The following is a 20,407-nucleotide window of genomic DNA, read 5'->3' on the forward strand; positions in this document are numbered from 1 at the left end:
GATTTAGGCTTCAAAGTTACCAAAATTGTAAAATTCACAACTTTTTACTCTACCATGGATGATCTTGGTAAAAAATTCAAAATACCTACTTTTTAGTAGTTTTGTGCAAAAATTTATGAGGGATATATCTAAGTTACTCTCCATGGATTTAATCACCTCTTCAAAGATTAAAGCATTGATGGCTCAAAGATCTAAATGTAAAGTAAATAATTCTTCAAAAACCAAGGTCGATTCAACTTAAGCAAATAAAAATTCATCTAAGCAAAAGAACAAGTTTGATTTACAAGCCACTTCTTCTGAGTTAAGTAAGAGTTCTTCCACAACAACAACAAAAGTAGTACAAAACCATGTACTTTTTGTGGATTAAAAAAATATGACATCAAATTTTTCTATTAAATTATTGTAGCTTTGGAAGAGGCCATGAAAAACCCATCATTGGTATTTTGAAAGCTAGCAAGGGTCAAGCACTTACAACTATAAGCTTGGATTCATCCACATAGAGTTGGATACTTGACTCAAGAGCCTCTCATTCACGTGATCTTCTTGGGACTATTTTTTACATCACTACTTCTTGGACTACAATAGATTCTAATTTTGGGCTTAGGTACTATACAAGTGATAAATACTTCCATTGAGTATGTTCTCTACGCTCCTAAGATTTGTGCCAATCTTCTCACCATATACCAAATTTGTCATTTATTTCTCACCGCATGTAGTTATTTGAGAACTAAAACATACTTGAAAAATTGTTGCTTGAAGTTAATCTAATCATTTTTTGAATCATCTTGTGGCATGAAGAAGTTTGGACACCTCAATTATAGGTATCTTTATAAGTTCATAGAATATTGTACTTGGTCTTCTTAAGGTTTCATGCACAAAGGGAGTTTGTTGTGGTTATGTCCTTGGGAACATTATTAGCAATCATTTCCTAAGGGTAAGGCTCATTGTGCTACTACCTTTCTTGAGTTCATCCATAGCGACCCATGTCATTTCCAACTCCTTTTTCAAGCACCAAGTATGCACTCACCTTTCTTGATAATTTCTTTCATCACATGGGTGTACTTTTTTAAGTACGCTAATGATGTCTTCACCACTTTAAGGATATTTACGATATCTGAAAAAATCGATCTCTGCTTCAACAAGGCCCTAAGTTTCTTACATGGCGATCTTGTGGTGAAGTAATCGGGTTCTTCTATTTGAAATCTATACATATACATAACAGGATGAAATATGTGAACCCAACCTTTTAGGGTTATTACACTAAACATGCCATTCATTGTCATTATTTGGTTCCCTATGTACTCTTCAACAAAATGATGTTGTTGAAAGAAACAACATATCACTAAGGAAGATGTGAAATTATATGTTTCAATCATGATCTATGGCCCCATTCTTTTGGGTAGAAGCAATCAATAGTGCTAACAATATTTAGAAGTACACTCTCAATGAGGTAATTTAGAATATCACTCTAGATCCAATATAAATCTCGATGTTTCCTTCTTTAAGGCATTTGGTAATGAGGCTTGGGATTTCATATTAGATGGTTGGCATAAGGCAATGAAGACGAAGAGTGAACCATTAATTTTTCTTGGCAATTGTGAGATTTGAAGGCTTATTGATTGTTTGATCCACCCATTAGAGATATATACATTCACAAAGATGTTTTTTGTTGTTGAATCTTTCACACAAATGGATCCTCTATCCACTTCTTTTTTTGTACTACCTACTTTACATATTTAATCTCATGAGGATACCTTTTCACTTAAGGATATTTTAGACATGAGGGTCCTATTCTTACATGGTCTCCACCACCTCCACCTCCACCTTCTTCTACTCATGTTTTTCCTAGATGAATCCACTATACTATTGAGGATATTAGATCTTTAGTTGGTGATCCTATGAGTTCTTTCCACACTTACATATTGTCAACACTAGTCTTTTGAGTCATGTCATATCTACTAATCCATAGAGTTTTTTAGAGGCTTATGATATTTTAGAGTTGGATTATGATATGGGAGAGAAACATTCTTCTTCGATGAAGAATCAAACAAAGAATTATATTTATTTTCATAAGAGAAGAAATATTACTTGATGCAAGTGTGTGTACCACACAAAGTTTGTAGTTGACGGTCTATTGAATAATATAATGTATGTCTTATCTATAAGAAATTTTCACAAGTTGATGGTTTTGACTATTAAAGTTGTGAAATACAACCTCACAAAACCCAATGAACACCTGTATCCAAATAACTTGTCACAAAAATGGAAGATTCACACAAAACAAAGATTGCTTTGAAAACCTAGAGCAAAAGAATGCAATAATAATAATTAGATTGTTAAGGATTACAAAAGGATCAATTTTTATAAAAGGAGATAAAACCTAAAAACATAAACCCTAAAAGAAATTAATAATTAATAATTAATTAATTATTAATATTCCTAAGTTTAGCTTCCTAAATTAGCTTAAGTGAAATAGAGAAAAGGTGACTTAATTATTAAATCAATGTGATTTAATTAATTAAGTAAACTAATACCTTTTACTCTAACCACCAACCCCACCTCCCCCCCACACCACCCCCCTTAAGATTAAGTTAGGGAGAAACTAAAAAAACTAACGACTAGATACATGAAAGCAAAAATGGGTCCCGACAACGAGGCCTGATGAGGTACCCAAGTACAATGAAATCTTTGTAAAGTGGAGAAAAGGAGAAAAACTTGTGGAAACAAAACTCCTCTCCAAGAAGAGATGAAAGCTCAAGTGAAGGACTAAGAAGCCTCCAAACAAGAATGTTCCAGAAGATAGGAACAAAAGAAGAGCATGAAGAATCATTGAAGCATGAAGAAGCTGCAAAATTTGTCGTAGAAAGACTGCTAAGATGCTGAAATAAGAACCTCCTTTGAAACAAAAGATGATTAGGATCAAAAAACATTAATATGCATGAGTGCTCTCAATGATACTACTCGAATCTGAATCAGATGGCAAACACAGGCAAAACATCTGGAATTCGAAGATACAAATGGCACGAGTACCAATAGTCCGAAGAATTGATCAAATGAAAAAATGGAAGGTCACCTCTAGAAATAGGAATGTAATAGTGTCCATATGGTAAGTGTTCCATCTCACCGAAATGCATGGGTAACTAGCCACAGTATTCGCTTAGTACATAGGAACAAATATTGAATACATAGCTCACTGCAACGCGAAACCAAGGAAGCATCAACACCAACAGTAGAAACCCCCCCATAATGCTGACAAGGGAGAGATATGACAGGTACACTAAATCTGAAAGCCATAATGTAGTGCATGAAGAAGAACCAAGAACATCTGACCGTGCAGAGATGAAAGTACAAACAAATACAAAGGGTGTGCAAACCAAGATACACTCACATGAGAAAGGTATGAAGGCAAACAAAGACAAACATCAAACCCCCATGACACTTTATATCATAGTGCGAGTACAATAAGACACAAAACTGATGTGCAAGATCTCGTAGTATATGTGCAATACAGAGGCACTTTATCTTAGTGCGTTTATAAAATCATAAGTGCTTACAATGAAAGCTCAGAATGTAGAAAAAAAACATAAGACTGAAAATACATAAAGAATAGTGTGAGATTTTGCCAAGATCAAGAGGCAATGGAAAGCACAAATAAGAGAGACAAAATATATGATAGAAATAAACTGTATTCTATCAAGATGAAAATACTGCTCAACTAGATCATCAATCGATACATACAATGAATATGAGCCTGCTTATATAGACAAGGCTATATGGATATGTGAGCACACAAACATGACATGTGGCTCAATAAGAAACAAGGGTAGGTAGGAAATAGGTGTGGATAGGTAGGAGAAACAATATAATATTCCACATGAGGTGGATCACCCACTGAATGTGGAGTGTAACAACAAGATCACACCATAAAAGGTGGAAATTCTCTTACACACACTATCCCAATGTGGCACAAACACCCAAGTGTCTCATACCCAAACTACTATGAAATGCATTTCCTAAGTAAACTTAAGTAAGGTGTAATAATATCCAAGATGAATAATTATTTACACCAACACCCCCCCTTAAGTGCAACTTAGGGGAATGCATGTAAGTCTACAATGCAACTAAGCAATGCAAGATGGGTCCCGACTATAAGTCCATGTTAGGTACCCATGTACAAATGCAAATGCATGAAAACCAATGCAAGGAAATCTCTCACAAAGCGAGGAAAGAGAGAAAAACCCAATGGGAAAAAACCCTCCCCCAAAAGAGAGATGAAAACTAGATACAAAGAACTCTCATAGAAGTATGTGAAGGACAAAACCCCATGTGAGGAAAAATTCCCCCCATACGAGAGAAGAAGAAGAGAGACTAGGAAGCCCCCCCCTTAATGTGGAATTTGCACCAATGATAGAAGCTCGAAGATGAATGAAGAAACTGCTCCACGAACGTCGAACAACATTCCTCCCCTTAGGAAGAAACAAAACCAAAGGTGTATCCAAAAAGTCTCCCCAATCATGAAGGAAAGATGAAGCAAAAATACTCATGACGAAGGGAATCTCTGAAAACTGCTCAAGTGTCCTCATGTCGATGTTGAAAGGTACCCCCTCCAAAGGTGGTAAACTGTGCCACACTGCTGAAAAAGGCACTCCAAGATCTAGTGGAGATGAATGTAGAACAATATCCAAAAACTCATATGTCTCCTCAAAAGATAAAGAGACCTCCTCCAAGTGTTGTACAAAAGTATCCACAATCATGTCAACCTCTAAAGATTGATCATGTAGAGAATGCACAAGAGGGTCAGAGTTATCCCTCACAACAATCAAAGAAGGATCATCTTCATCAAAGAGAAGATGAATGTCATGAATGGTGTCTCCCAAATCTGCAATGTAGGAGTCCACAAACAAACTTGCAATGTCTATCAAGTAGGCATCCCAATCAACTGAAGCTGGAAGACATGAAATATCCTGCTGCATTGAATCATAAGAAGGCAAAATTGTCGCACTAGCTGCATCATCAGGTGCAATAGGTGGTGTGATATCAATAGAAGGAGATGAAATACAAGGCTCAAGAATGGGGTCACATGTGAGAATCCCCAAGTTCAAATGTCCAAAGTTCTCCTCAAAATCTGAATCATCAACATAGGAAGAACCAACCTTATCAATAGGACCAAAATCTGAAAAATAGTACAACCGAGATGAATGATCAACCACCCCAGTCGCAATGATAGCTCCACTCTCCAAGTCTCTAATGATAACTGAATCAGGTGTGAACTCCACAATTTTCCTAGTTGCCCCATGTGTGATTTGATAGATGGAAAGAAGATTATTTGTCAAGTGGGCTACACACAACACATCATTGAAGGAGTTATCCTCAATGGCAATAGATCCTTTCCCAATCACATCCATGTATGTATGATTGCCCATCAAAATCTGCGGCATGTGGCAAGGCTCAAATGTAAAAAACATAGACTGCGAAGATGCCATATGATGAGAAGCCCCTGAATCTAGAAGCCATCTCCTTGAATCAGGACTTGTAGTAGCACAAAGAGCTTGTCCCTTTCCTTTATCTGTCCCAAAAGAGTGATCCTTTCCTTTATCCTTGGAAGAAGAAGCCAATGTAGACATTCTAGAAGGTAGGTTGATTCTATTCTTCTCAAGAAGATTCTTCAACTCATCAATATCCTTCTTATAACAATGATGTTCATCATGTCCTGACTTCTTGCAATATCCACAAAAAAGATTGTCCTTATATAATTTCCTCTTAAGTGAGAATGGTGAATCACCTTGTTGTGGAGAGGAAGATTGTGCTCCATCTTATTGTGGTTTTGACTTAGGTTGCTTTTGATTCTTGCATTTCCCTTGATTACTTTGATTCCCTTTATTAGCCACCAAAGCTTGTGATTTTGAAGATTTGAGAATCCCCATCATGGTCAACTTAGATTGCTCAAGTATCAACATCTCCGTGAATGAATCAAATGAGGGAGAAGTGTATGAGGAACCTTGAGCTAACCTATGGGTGTGAAAGCTAGATACAAAGGTTGCATACTTTAAAGGAAGCTTGTCCAACAAGTTCTAAACCAATTGAACATCCTTTTTGTCAATTCCACAATCCTTTAGCTTTTCTCTTAACTCAGTTGCTTTTGTGACATAATCTTGGATTGTATCAAAATCCTTGGGAGCCGAAGTTGTGAGTTCACTATCAAGCTTGTAGCCCTTAATCTCATCAACTTGACCATACAATTTTTAAAAAATATCCCAAGCCTCTTTAATTGTTGTACACTTATCAATGTGAAAAATGAGGTCATCTGATACATACTTTCTAAGAGTTCCAAGTGTCATAGCATTCTTAGTAAGCCATTCAATTTGAGCATTAGGATCAGCCTTAGGATCAGGTGGTGTTGTAATAGTTTCATTTACATAATGAATGAGTCATTTTTCCATTAGTTTACTCCATGCCTTAATTTTCCATGATGCATAATTATGAGGAGTTAAAAGTGGAAATTTAGGAGAACCCATAGCACCAAAATGAAAAAATACAAGATAGAGAGAGACACAATCACACAAGACACCCCCCCAAAATACTCAATCAAGAAATCCTCCCAAAATGGTGATTTTGGCACTTTATACTTAGTGCGTATACAATGGGCCACTTGCAAAACAAGGCAAAGTGGACTTCTGATTTCAATTTACAACTTCTCAACATGAGATCTAAAAGACTTCAACAAATACTGCTAGTGATCTAAATTGAGATCCAAGCAAAATGCAAGTACCAAATATGCCAAAAATGGCCAAATACTGAAAGTACAATTTCTACTTAAAATCCCTGCAAACAAATGACAAATTATGAAAGTAGATGAAAAAATATGCACTTTCAAAAAAAATGGCAGGTGAAAAGGAGTCCATATGAGCCCAAACGAAGCCTCCAAAGTTGTAAAAATTGAGATTTCACGATTTCCACAAAACCTGTATCCAAAAATCCGAAAAATCCTGCACCACTGTACAGATCACAAAATTCTACTCCAAAACAAAAAAAATTTCTCGAAAAAATGAGTTTGAATGAGTGAGATATTGATATTTGAAAATTGCCTACAAAATTATAATTTCTGGAAAATTTCCGCCGCAGCGTCAAACTTCAAATGCCTCTAGATTTGGCCGTCGAAGTCCGATTTGGATGAAACAAAGGGCAAAACTGACTTTCTTGGTCCTCCTCAATCCAATGGTAACCTCAGATTTGACCCATCAAGCTTCAATAATAACCTGCAATAGAAAATTTCAAAATACACAACCCCAAATAGCATCAAATTTCTCTCAATTAGCAAACCAATGACACTCTAATGACTCTGATACCATGTGAGATTTTGTCAAGAGCAAGAGGCAATGGAAAACACAAATAATTGAGACAAAATATATGATAGAAATAAACTATATTCTATCAAGATGAAAATACTGATCAACTAGATCATCAATCGATACATACAATGAATATGAGCCTGCTTATATAGACAAGACTATATGGATATGTGAGCACACAAACATGACATGTGGCTCAATAAGAAACAAGGGTAGGTAGTAAATAGGTGTGGGAAGGTAGGAGAAACAATATAATATTCCACATGAGGTGGATCACCCACTGAATGTGGAGTGTAACAACAAGATCACACCATAAAAGGTGGAAATTTTCCTATACACACTATCCCAATGTGGCACAAACACCCAAGTGTCTCATACCCAAACTACTATGAAATGTATTTCCTAAGTAAACTTAAGTAAGGTGTAATAATATCCAAGATGAATAATTATTTACACCAACAAATAGCCATAAACAAGTCATCCCACACAAATGAGAAGTTTCCACAATCTCATATATCCAAGTAATTCACGAGAGTGTGAAAAAAAAAATTGAATAAAATGTACTTGGAGTAAAATCTAGAAAAAGTACATGGATGGATGTGAAGAGCTCTGAAACACTGTCCCAACACCGCTATAATTGCGAAAAATGGAGAAACTGGTGAAAAGTTATGAGCTCAGGACTGAAAACAACACCTCTGACTTCAAATGGTTGTAGAATATACCAGCAGTAAAACCAGGTGATGAAACCCACATATTTGGAAAGTAGATGACACCAGCTTTCCAACGATATCTCGTTTGCCAAAAAATGATATCGTATGTCCAAAAGAAAAAAAAACCCCTCTTTTAGGGCTCAAAAAGTGCCATAAAGCGCTGACTGTATTGTTGACATCAGCAATGATGCAATGTTCTTTTGTTGCAAAGGGTTGAATTTTTTTAATTAAAAGTAATAATCTTTTAATAACATGCACCAACTTGAATTTTTTTTTCTTTTTTAAATTTTTTTTTTTATGCAGGGGCATGTACAGTCGTACAGATTTTTGTGCCTCGAAAAATGTGCCAATAAAAAATCATGCCCCAAATGCCCCTGTCACCGAAAATAGGCAAATTATATATCAAAATTCATGGAATAAACTTTTTGAATCCAACTATGAGGTCCTTTTGGGCCCAAATTGCTCCAAAAAATAGGTGCCTCTAGATAACAAAAAAAACTGAATTTTTAAACCCTCATAGATCTGGCTTCGTGAATCAAAAATTGACAAACAAAAGGTCAATCTTGACTATTTTACACATGTCAGATTCAATGGTGAGGTCTAAATCAACCCAAATTACACAGAAGACCTTCTATAAGTAGAATCTCTCAATTAAACGCACTGGAAAGCCTTAGGTCTGAAGCTCTGATACCATGTTAGAATTTGTGAAATGTGAATCCCACAAGCCCAGTTATCTTCTACAAGAATACCTGTCACACAATAAAAGAAAATTGAACAAGAAAGAGAATTGAAGACAATTAACAATAATTGAATGTATTGCTTTGAAATTGTCTGATTTACAATGAAGGACATGTCATCCTTATAAAGAAATCTAATTCTAAAGATAGAAACCCTAAAAAGCAATTAATAATTAATAATTAATTAATTATTAATATTCCTAAGGGATGCATGCATATTAAATGATTATTAAATGCCTAAAAAACCTTCCTAAATTTAGCTTAAGTGGAAAAAGAAAAGGTGACTTAATTAATTAATCAATATGATTAAATTCATTAAGTAAATAAAACCTTTTACTCTTACATTGACTACTCCAAGATATTTGTCCTTATAGCCAAGAAGGATTATGTTCAGCTTATGCTTTCTATTGTTGCATTTTAGAGATGGCCATTTTTTCAATATAGTGAAGGGTTTTTTCTTGCATGGTGATTTTATGAGGAGATATACATTGAGAAAACTCTAAGATTCATGCAAGACTCTTTACTTATTTCCAAGTTTTGACATTCATTATATGGTCTCAAACAAGTCCCTCAAACTTGCTATGAGAAGATTGATGGTTTCTTTCTTGTATCTAGTTTCACTCATTGTGACTTATATGATAATATGTACATTTAGGGACATCGAGATGAGAGACTAGTCTTGTATGTAGATGATTTGATTCTCACAAATAGCTCCTCTTCCCCACTTTAAGATATTTAGTACACTTTGATGAAGCAATCTGATGTGATTGACCTTAGGATTTTGCATTGTTTCCTTGGCATTCAAGTTCTACAATCTACTTAGGGTATGTTGTTAAGACTTACTTCGTCATTTTAGCATGGTTGATTGTAATCCTACTCCCACACTATTTTAATCTAGTGTCACTTTAACCACTACTTGCACCATGTTGTATGTTGATGCTACTTTGTACAAATAACTTTCGAAGTCTTTTGTATTTGACACACACTCATCCTAATATCACCTTCATTGTTGCGATTGTTTCATTTTTTCCATGATATTTATGAGTCATTAAGGAAGCCAAGCATATTTTGAGGTATTTTTGGGGTACCACACATTTTGGCATTCAATACACACCAAGAGCTTCATAGATTGTAGGCTTCATTGACTTCGATAAGGATGATGATATTGGCTCACAAAAGTCCACTTTTGAGTTTGTTTTTTTCCTTGCAATTGGTCTATTTGCATGGTCTTGCAAGAAGCAAATTGCTATTACATTATGATCCATTGAGGCTAAGCATCGAGGTGTTGTACTTGCTACCTGGAAGGTTCTATGGCTTTAACAACTTATGACAAAGTTTGTTCTACCATTTGATCATCCTACTATTCTTTGGTGTGACAACCAAGAGCTATTCATATTTCACAGCCTAATTGAGCATTAGAGGATGAAGCACATCAAAACATGTGTATTTCATTCAACAACTTATCCATAATGGTGTTCTATCCTTATATTTTTCTACTTAGGAGTAGGTTGTTGATATCTTTTCTAAACCTTTAGCATTGTCTCACTATCTTGAGCTACAACATATGCTTGGGAGGTGGAAGAAGTTGTTCTTGGGACCTTGAGTCCTCATTCATTTGTATTAGGTCTCTTATTTGGAGAGGAGCTTTTATTATAGGGTTTTCTCCGTTACTCCATTTGTGAGAAAAAAATTATTTATACACGAATACCTCATCAAACCTAGTTTTTGAGACACGTCTCCATGATTTTTTTTCTCTCTAAGTATCACTCTAGAGGGGTTAGTGTGAAAAGTGATATTTTGTTTATTACCTAGCAAATAAAAGACCTATTCACACTAGCTTAAACTCATTCAGAAGTTTTTTATTTTGTTGTCTTGCCTCATAGGCGCTTTATGTATGTCCTCCGAAGTGTTCCACACATGTCACACTTCTTGGAGGGTTAGTTAATGGTTTACTTCTACTTCCTTCTTCCTCTTTGTCCTACATATTCAAAGAATTCATTGTCCTTTATTTTTCTCTTCCAATTAATTTGAAAAAGTTTTAGTATGTAAATCTTTATTTAGATAAAATATTATCTCAAAATAAAAGAAGCCAATTGCAAATCGGTTGTAGCTGACTGAGATAACATCCTGCAGGTGTGATTATAACCATAAGTCTATGATTGTAATTGTTTACTGGAAGTAGATCGAATCAGGATCACCCTGCTGTTTGTTGGGATACGCCTGAATCCATTTCCTGTACTCCTCGTTCACTTTCAATCTATCTTCTGCAGTTAAATGTTGAGACCACTCCGGTTGGAATTCTGGAATCATGGTGGAATAGGATGCATACTCTTGCATCTTTTTTGTGCGCGGAATTCTCAACTTCTCGAACCTGTGACAAGATATATAAGTTCAACCATTATGAAGCTTATAAGCATGTTTGTAATTAAATCTATACATAACTAAATGTACATAAATGATGTTAACTTGAGCTAATATTAATGACCTTTTAACAGCATCTTGAATGCTTTCCTCTGAAAATGATGACCCACTTGCCACTTCAAGAAGAAGAGAGAGTTGATGTACATCTTCAAATGCAGACATTGCTCCTTGCCCAGGCCCAACGAATTGTGCATGTGCAGCTACTTTCACAAATCAACACTAATTAGTCCCTTATATCTTATACATAGTCATAAACTCAGATCATATACATAATAAAATGCTGAGTTTGGTTAAGTGTTTTGAGACTTAAGTACACCAAAATATGAAAAGAGAAAGGATTTTACTAGATCCCATGATTCTAAGTAAATGGATATACCATCACCAATCAATAGGACATGTCTATCTGCATCACTCCATTTATTGAGTGGCAATCGATCCATTATCTTCCTTTCTGTTATGATCTCTTCACCAGTTGCCTCAATAACATTTCGTAGATCATCCCATAGCTCAATTCCATCAAGTTGTTGTAAAGCACGCTGTTTACAACCAGGCCTTCCACGAGTTGTTCGTTCTACTAAGACCGAATTTGCCATATCCCCTGTTTGGTCCATCTTTCGGAGTGACCAGAGGGTATAGTCTCCTGCACAATTTTGACATAATCCAATAAGCTTCTTGTTTTTTATCATAAAAAGGAGTACAATAATGGTGAGCTTATATAAAAATAGGTCACAAAAGTCATAACAGATCACTTACATCACACTAATAAAACAGCTAGTAACCCACATCAAAAATGGATAAAAATTTTACTTCTAACCTCCTCCCGGGGCGGTGTCAAAATAGTTCTGACCCACCCGACGCACTATCTCCTCCCACCGCCCCTGGGTGAGATTAATTGTTCCGGGTGTTCATAGGAATATAAAGCGGGTATGCCGGGTGAACTATACCACATAGAATTGTAGGGGCAATTATAGTTCCCCGGTTCATCGGGACCCAAGCTGCGAGTAAAGTCATATCGGTGCATAACCACAGAGATATGGATCTTGAAATAGAAGTTCTTTCTGAGGCTTTGAAAGGTTCGGACCTTCGAATCCAACTTCAAATCCCCGGGTTCCCACTGGTTCCGTGCTCCCTCCCGGCAGGGGGTGTAGGGCTATAATCGTGGAATGGGTAGAAATTTTACCCGTAATTCTAAAAAGAGATTGAAAAGAAGAGGAAAAACAATCTTTCTGATTTGAAACATCATAACAAAAAGAACCGAAATCCCCTTAGAGAGTCTATCAGCACAAGGAACAGAGTGCTGACCATGCTAAACGTCATTCCCCAACGACTAAAGTAGAGGAGCAACAAACAGAGTAAGGTTCACGGGGCCTGAGGAGGCCACACCTTACTGATTTTACTTAAACTTGAAGTTTAACACTTTTTAATATTATATATAGCGAAATTAGCCTGGGGATCTGCACAATCAACACTGTAATAGCTATGAAACAACATACATAGAACACATGAATATTGATTTTGTATTCCCAATTTCAATTTTCCCAAAGTGACTTTCCTCCTTTTGAAATTAACTTTGTTTTATTGTAATGAGGGTTTGAAAACAATATTGTTTGGAGACAGACAACTTTGTTACTATTGTTGTACATCATGAATGAAGAAAATGCTATAGCATTCTTAAGCAGACATGAGATTTCAGTCAAGTCAAAACTTGTGGATGCTTCATTCCTTGGTTATAAAAATTGGTTATAAAAATTGTTAGCTACTTGCAGATTTAATCACTAGAGCCCCATTGGTCAAAAAAAAATGATCAATGTTGAATGTAAAAAATGTCAGAAATATGTATTTACTTTTATGGTATCCATCACTTAAGGAGTTAAGAGTTAGTGTTATCTAAGAAAGAAGCTTCACAAACACCATATAAGTGCCATTAGTACCATCAGGGACAACATGGTTAGCCTTTCTCTACACTAGAGCAGTCTAAAGTTACCATGAATCAGCAGGGCACCCACATATACCTGCATTAGATGTGGCGAAGGTAGTAACAGTCCTTTTTTCTGTTTGCATAATGAATTCTCCTTTTCCAAGCCCATCAAACAGCCTACACCAAAAAAGCAGAGACCACATCATAGTAAAGCTAATAGATCTTCAGAACTATATCTAAACCTGATCATATGGAAGAGTTATTCTCACTGACTTGAGATGTGGATCATGGACTAACGTACTCCATGTTCGCATTTTCAGGTATCTTGGAGCATCCCCAACCATCTGTTTGCGAACAGTAGACCATATCCCATCCGCTCCAATCAAAAGTTTGCAGGGAACCACCTTGATCCTATGATCCTCTGTACCCTCTTTGGGGCACTTAAAATAGGCCTCAACGCCACCCTGCTTTGTGTTTCAAAAAATGTTAAAGAAATCTGAATCAGTTGGTACTAATGACAGTGATTTCTATACCTCTAAAATATATCATTTAATTTTTTAACGGATAAGCATATTGTGAATATAATCAACAGAATTCTGTGCAGTGGGCCATAGTCTAGTAACAAGGCAAAGCAGTGATATAATGATTACTTGGTTTTAAGCTTTTCTGGACACATGCTCACGTGAATGAGGCTACGTTGTAAGCGGTTGTGAATTTCAGCAGACCACCGAAGGTCGTGGCTTGTTGGCACAACGGGAACCACATCATTGCTACAGATGGAGAGTTTAGAATAGATTATTCTGTACATCAATTGAGGGATCTAACTGTCAACAAAATATGTGGATGTGTATATCTCTACATAACAGCTGTGTTTTTATATTATAAATATTTACATATTGTGATGAAATAGAGTATATTTTTAACATTTTTCATAAATTTTATTTAATTATAGAGTTTAAATATGTTTTATGCAATACATTTTGTTTATATCATGCTTGTATTTATCAATCTAACTATTAAATTTAAAATTTGTTTGAATTTTTTCATTTACAATTAATCAATTTTTTTCATAATTAATTTTCAAAATCTTAACAGCAATTTAGCTTTTTCTCAAAGTGCTATGTTTATTCTTTTAAGAACTCCATTTTGTTGTCCAACATATGGAGCTAATAGTTGCCTCTTAATTTGGTTTATTTATTAAATTTGGCAAAATCATGTGGTGTATACTCTTTCTCAATATATTATTTCAGTATTAAATTATTATTATTATTATTTTATTTTTGAAAATTTTTCAAACTTATGAAAAATCAAACTTTCTTCGGTTATTTCTCTATAAAACATGTTCAAAAAACACTTCTTTCAACTAAGGTGAAAGATCATATAGTATATTTTGGTTAAACATTTTTTTCAATGGCTCAAGGTTAATATGACCAATCTTTTAATGCCATAATTGATTTCTTGAAGTAATGTTTGAAACTAAGACTTTAGAGGACTTTTTTTTTCTTAACTAAAATAGTCTTTTCATATATCTATCAAATACTAATTTTTCCATGATTACCTTCATTCATATTTTTCTTTGTTTTACCATTGGCTCTCAAAATGATCAAGATGGTTGCAATAATGGCAAATCTTTCCTTTCCTCTAATCATCATCATCCTTAACTAAATGTCTTGTTCTAGTTCTATTCACAAAGAAGGCAAGGTTTGACAAGACTTTTCATCTAGTGATGTCATTCTTCAAAGTTGTAGCACCACTAAGCTTTATAGAGATGGTACTCAATCTATTATTTAATATTTGCAATAATGTTTACCATCAAAACCTTGCTAGATTTAGCAAAAATCTCTAGGATCAATGCCAAAGTCTTTTAAAATTTAGCAATGATCTCTATGATTAACAGTATAAAATTTTAGATTTAGAAATTATATTTATGATCAATGTTGCAACCTTTTAGATTTAGCAACAATACCTACAATCAACACTACAACCTTCTAGATTTAAAAACAATTTCTACGATCAATGCTAAATTGTTTTAGGTTTAACACGATCTCTACAATCAATGCTACAACAATTTAGATTTAGCAACAATCTCTATGATCAATACTGCTACTTTTCTCTATTAAATAAACTTTAAACACATTCTATGATTGACATGCTATTTTAATAAGATTTTTTTTTTAAATGCTATTCTCTCTTCATGAGGAGCACCAAATCCAGTCAGAACTAAACTAGCCTTTTTTTTTTCTAACTTCAATTTATCAACATCAATCAAAATTTCTTTTTTTTTTTGTAATTTCAGGAAGAGATTACAATTAATCCTCTAACAAATTTTTTTGTTTCATGGGACCTCTTAGACTCTAAAAAAAAACCTGAAGTCCTCCCATGGGACCCCAACATTAGGCTGGGGTTTTAGGGCGGAGGGCTTCTTAAAGAATTTCAAATTTCAGTGGGTGTTGTAGAAATTTTTTAGTATTATTTTGAAGGGGCAGTCTTATGAATTTTTGTAGTGCAGGTTTAAAAATTTAAGTGCAGAAATTTATGGAAGCTAGTGGTTCCACGGAAACGCGTTTCCCCCTCCCAGGCCCAAGTCCCCCCGTCCCCGAAACCCGTCCCCAAAACTTTTTCCCTTTGTCCCCCCGTCCCCGAAGCCCGTCCCCTCGTCCCCCCGTCTCCCCGTCCCCAACATCCGTGGAACACTAAAGTCTTATTTAGCATATTTGCTTCAATAAATATAAAATAATAAAAAAATTATTTAGTAATAATTGAAAAACTTATGATTGGCAAGTGACAAAAAAAACCTTATCAGGTGGAGCAATTTCTAACCCCCAGCCCCACCTTTTTCACTCCGTCAAATCTACAGAGACTGCTATTTTTGAAAAAAGATTCCAATTAATCCTGTAACAACTTTTTCTAATTTTATGAAATCTGTACTCCTTTAAAATAGATCTCAAAGCTCCTTCATATAACTCCAACCTTATTAAAATGCCCTATGGAACTTGGTAGTGCACTCTGCAAAAGTGGGGTGAGCGTTTTGTTTTACACAGGTAACCTAAAGGAAATTTCATTGCCATATTTCTAAAACTCGCCCAAGACTTGCAGAAATTGCTAAGTACTTGTGAGTTAGAAAGAAGGCTAGGAAACTTGGCAGTTTACTCAGCTACACCAAGTTTTGGCAAGTTTGGAAATCTTGGTGAGTTCTGGTGAATTTAGTTAGGTAATGAATCTAAGTATTTGTGTAATTACTAATTTGCCAAGTTTTGTTTAGACATCATTTCTGAGTAAACTTTAGATCTGCTGACTTTTGCCAAATTGGCTATTTTAGGACTTTCTTTATTGCTGGGGCCAAACAATGCCATGAATATAACTCAGATTTAAACCTCATTTGGCACATGCTTGTGTGAACAACGCTGGTTGCAACGCTCAAGACAATTTGATAGAATATATGACACTGAAGACGGGGATTTTTGCCAGAATTGCATCCTAAACTACACACCCCCAGAAGGTCAGGTTGGTGTCATCGTTTACCAGTTTATCAAACAAATTGAAAACACAAGCATCAGAATTTTATTCAGCAATCCAACTAGGCTTCTTAGAAAAATATGATTCTAAACTTGTACTTCTCTTGGTGTGGGCTACAAATAGGTTAAAAGGAACCTGAAGTGGATTGATCAATCAAGTGGGTCGATGGTTTCTTCCTCTTTAAGAAATTTTAAAGATAAATACTGATGGATTCTTTAGAGGAAATGCTGATCATGCTGGTATTGGTGTAATTGATCGTGATAGTTCTAGGGCAGCTCAATTTTTGTTTTTCTATTTATAAAAAGTTTTCATATGATTAACTAGATGGCGGCTCTCACCATTTTGCATGTTATGGAGAAAAGATGTCTTCTTGGTTTAAAAAGAATTATTTGTGAATCTGATAATCTGATTAACAAGTAGTGGTGACTTTGTTGAATGCGCAGCAGTTGGACGGTGTTAATTGACATATAGTTATGGTGGTTCGCCAGATTTTAAGATTGGGTAGGTCTTTTGAGTCTGTTATCTTTTCTCATATTCATAGGGAATGGAATAGAATTGAGGATTGTCTGGTTTTCTGATCAAATGCATGATTGGAATATTGTGGATAGGAGTCATTTGCTTCTGGATTTCTCTGACATGTTGGAGTCATTAGTTGTTGAAGATACAATTGTGTGATTCTTTGCTTTAGTTTGGCGTACCTTTCTGCTGTGCAATTCTCTTTGTGATTAATAAACTTTTACCCTTTAAAAAAAAAAATGCACTTCCTAGAAGATGGGTTTAAGAGATCAAATTTACCAAACCAATAGAAAATGATCACCACAATTCTATTCAATAGATCTAAAAGAATTTATTTTTTTTCCACATGTTTCTACATTCTGTTTTTCTTGTCTTGCTCTCTTCTTTTTGATGATGTATCATAGAGTTTGATCTAAAACATCAGCAAAAAAAATTCACACAATTGATTTCAAAAATTATGTACATTAACACATAAACTATGGAAATCATATGTCTACAATTTTTTAAAATTACTCAAAGAAAAAGAAAAAAACCCAACCTTGCAAGCCTTATAGGCTAGCAGCCTGTGAGAGAAGGAAATTCTAGATCTATCAACAAAACTGTCCAAAACTCTGTGAAGTGACTTCCATGTGAGGATTATTAGCTCCCCTGGAACAAATTCTTGTACGCTGCAGTCAGATACTTGAGTGTCTATTAAAGTAACCCGTTTGATTTTAGTGCAATAACCCCCAGCCTGGGGTAAAGCTGTAGTGAGACCAAGCTTAATTCCTTCAAGAGCAGTAATGCCATTGAGGCCAACGCCAACAATGGAGGATGTGTCTGCACTCATTGATGGTGGATGAGATTCGAACACTTGACATGGGATATTTCGCTCTTGCAGGGCCAGTGCAAGAGCAAGGCCTGCAAGCCCTCCACCCACAATCCCAATATCAATTTCTTCAGCTCTCTCTGCATTGCTCCCAAGTTCATCACAGTCAACATTACAGGAAATTGAAGACATTTTGAACAAGAGGTTGAGAATTGCAAAAAAGTGCTGAAATTTATCTATCCCTGCCAAATGCTCTATACCTTACTTAATGCTCCGTCCTATGGATGATGTCCTCTATTACCTAAGCTGTTTTTGTCCACATGAACGTTACAAACCTTTTAACTTATATTGTAAGTAAAATTTCACTTCTAAAAGACAGACAATATCTGGTTACCTTCTGCTGAGATATCTGCGTCCCTTTGCTGGCGTGTGATCTCCATTGACTGAGATGTCATTGTAATTGTAAAGTTGTGCAAGTTTTCAGACCAGCAATTTCATTGTTTGGTTTAAAAATACTGTTTTAAGCGGCTGTCATGTGGACCTCTCTTAACTCAACTTTTTTTCCTTTTTCAGTTATAATTTATGATCACTAAATATGAAGAGAATCATTTGTAAAATAAATGTTTTTCTTAAATACTAAATATCAAGAATACAATTCTATTAAAGAATACAAATCTATTAAAGTTCAAGAGCTGTGACACAAATAGGAAAGATTCAAGATAAGCATTCAATTTTTCAATTAATTTTACCAATCACATTACAAAATTAAAAATTTTGAATAAAATTTCTAATATTTATATTTATTTTCTATTTTACATAATTATATTAATATCATTTTTCTTCCATTTAATAAAAATAATCTAAATTTATAAAAGGTTGATTCAAAGCTTGCCGTGCATATTAAATGACATGTTTTATTCCAAAGTAATTTATATGGTGTCGGACTAAAAGCCCTTTTACATAATGGAGGGAATAATATCCTTTTACATAATGGAGGAATAGGCTCATTAAATAATGTGAATATTATGAAAGTAGAATTAACTTTGAGTATAGATATGAATTGATAAATTAAAAAATATTTTTTAATTTTTGGAATAAATGTAAAGAATGATTATTGTTGTTGTATAAAATTGATTATTGAAAATTAATGTCTTTGATGTGTTAATTTTTTTGAATTTATATCTTCTCTTTTGAGTTAAATATAAGATCTTTTTTTCTTTTGAGCTAAGTAAGAGATAAAGATTTAAGATTACATGACAATAATGTATTCAAGGTTTATTCTCCAAGAAAAATATAAGGTTCAATTTGCTATAGCCTATAGTGACATCTAAATAAGAACAATGTATTTCCTTATACAACATGTTTTTTTTGTTTTTTTTTAATTTCCTAGTGGTATCCCCAACCTTATGGTTTTGCAATTATGCCCAGCCCGGATCCAATAAAAGTGATGAAGGCATTTTATAGAAAAACATATAAATTATTTCACAAAAATAATTTGATATATTGACGATGATGAGAGTGCAAATGACTAACAATTATATATAAATAATTCTTACACATATATATTAGTTTTTTAGGTTTTCTAAATGCAAAGAGAGATAAAATAACTCAAAATAGTTTACCTTAGCTCGCAAATGAATATATCATAATCATTTCATTTCCATGTGAATAATATGTTGACACTATTGTCATTTCTCTTAACTTAATAGATTTAATATGTGTTATTAATTTATTAAAATTATTATTTAGATTATGATATATTTTAACTTTGCATTTAATTTATTCTATTTTAAATTTTAATATATATTTAATTTAAAAATTTATTTCAATTTTCATTTAAGTTGAGTAGATTATGCTTGCTTAAATAATTGTGTTTTTTTATAAATGATTATAGTTTGAATATGTTAGATTTAAATATTTCTTAATAATATCACATCTTTTATCTCTCACTCTTACCCACTCTATCTCTAATTTCCAATATTTCACAAACTCCCTCTTTATCTATATATCCCCCTCGCCATCTCTTTATATGTCACTTTTTATATCTTTATCTATCTCTCCATCTTCTCCCCTCTCTCTATATATCACCCCCTATATCTCTCTATATCTCCACAATCTATATCACTCCCTCTCTTCCTCTCTATCTATTGAGCTATCTCTCCCTCTCTATCTATTGAGCTATCTTTCCCTCTCTCTCTCCTCCATTATATCTTCTTATATCTCAACCTCTCTATCTCATCATTTATATCTATCTCTATCTCTATCTCTCCCTCTCCCTCTCCCTCCTCCTCTATATCTTCCCATCTTTATCTTTATCTATCCCTCCAACTCTCTCTATCTCTCTATCTATTTCGCTCCCTCTTCCTCTCTATCTCCATCTTCCTCTCTACATCTCTATCTCTAGACATGACTCCCTCTACCTATCAATCCAT

At 34.5% G+C, this 20,407-nt stretch overlaps 1 protein-coding gene across 3 annotated transcripts; it reads right to left on the bottom strand.

Moving 5' to 3' along the window:
• Positions 1 to 8,436: 8,436 nt before the first annotated feature.
• On the bottom strand, positions 8,437 to 18,489 carry LOC131070565 (uncharacterized). 3 transcript variants are annotated; one of them, XM_059216482.1, is made up of 7 exons: positions 18,370 to 18,489; positions 17,706 to 18,115; positions 13,409 to 13,602; positions 13,230 to 13,312; positions 11,594 to 11,857; positions 11,282 to 11,417; positions 8,437 to 11,167 (listed from the first exon to the last, which is right to left on the bottom strand). In XM_059216482.1, exons 1-7 carry the CDS (start codon positions 18,428 to 18,430, stop codon positions 10,966 to 10,968), a joined length of 1,350 nt encoding a protein of 449 aa, XP_059072465.1. In that variant the 5' UTR covers positions 18,431 to 18,489; the 3' UTR covers positions 8,437 to 10,965. The 3 variants fall into 3 exon arrangements, with proteins under 3 accessions (XP_059072465.1, XP_059072466.1, XP_059072467.1); XM_059216483.1 differs by having other exon boundaries at positions 13,409 to 13,599; positions 18,370 to 18,487; XM_059216484.1 differs by lacking the exon at positions 18,370 to 18,489 and adding an exon at positions 18,236 to 18,258.
• Positions 18,490 to 20,407: the final 1,918 nt, after the last annotated feature.

This window comes from Cryptomeria japonica, chromosome 2, assembly GCF_030272615.1.
Source record: "Cryptomeria japonica chromosome 2, Sugi_1.0, whole genome shotgun sequence".
NCBI lineage: Eukaryota > Viridiplantae > Streptophyta > Pinopsida > Cupressales > Cupressaceae > Cryptomeria > Cryptomeria japonica.

Excerpts from the sequence above, each read along its gene's own strand:
- LOC131070565 (XM_059216482.1), bottom strand. The coding sequence starts at position 18,430 with ATGACATCTCAGTCAATGGAGATCACACGCCAGCAAAGGGACGCAGAT. Across the intron at positions 18,116-18,369 it reads CGCAGATATCTCAGCAGAAG|AGAGAGCTGAAGAAATTGAT; the intron begins GTAACCAGATAT and ends GGAGCAATGCAG. Across the intron at positions 13,313-13,408 it reads GTCCATGATCCACATCTCAA|GCTGTTTGATGGGCTTGGAA; the intron begins GTCAGTGAGAAT and ends TTTTTGGTGTAG.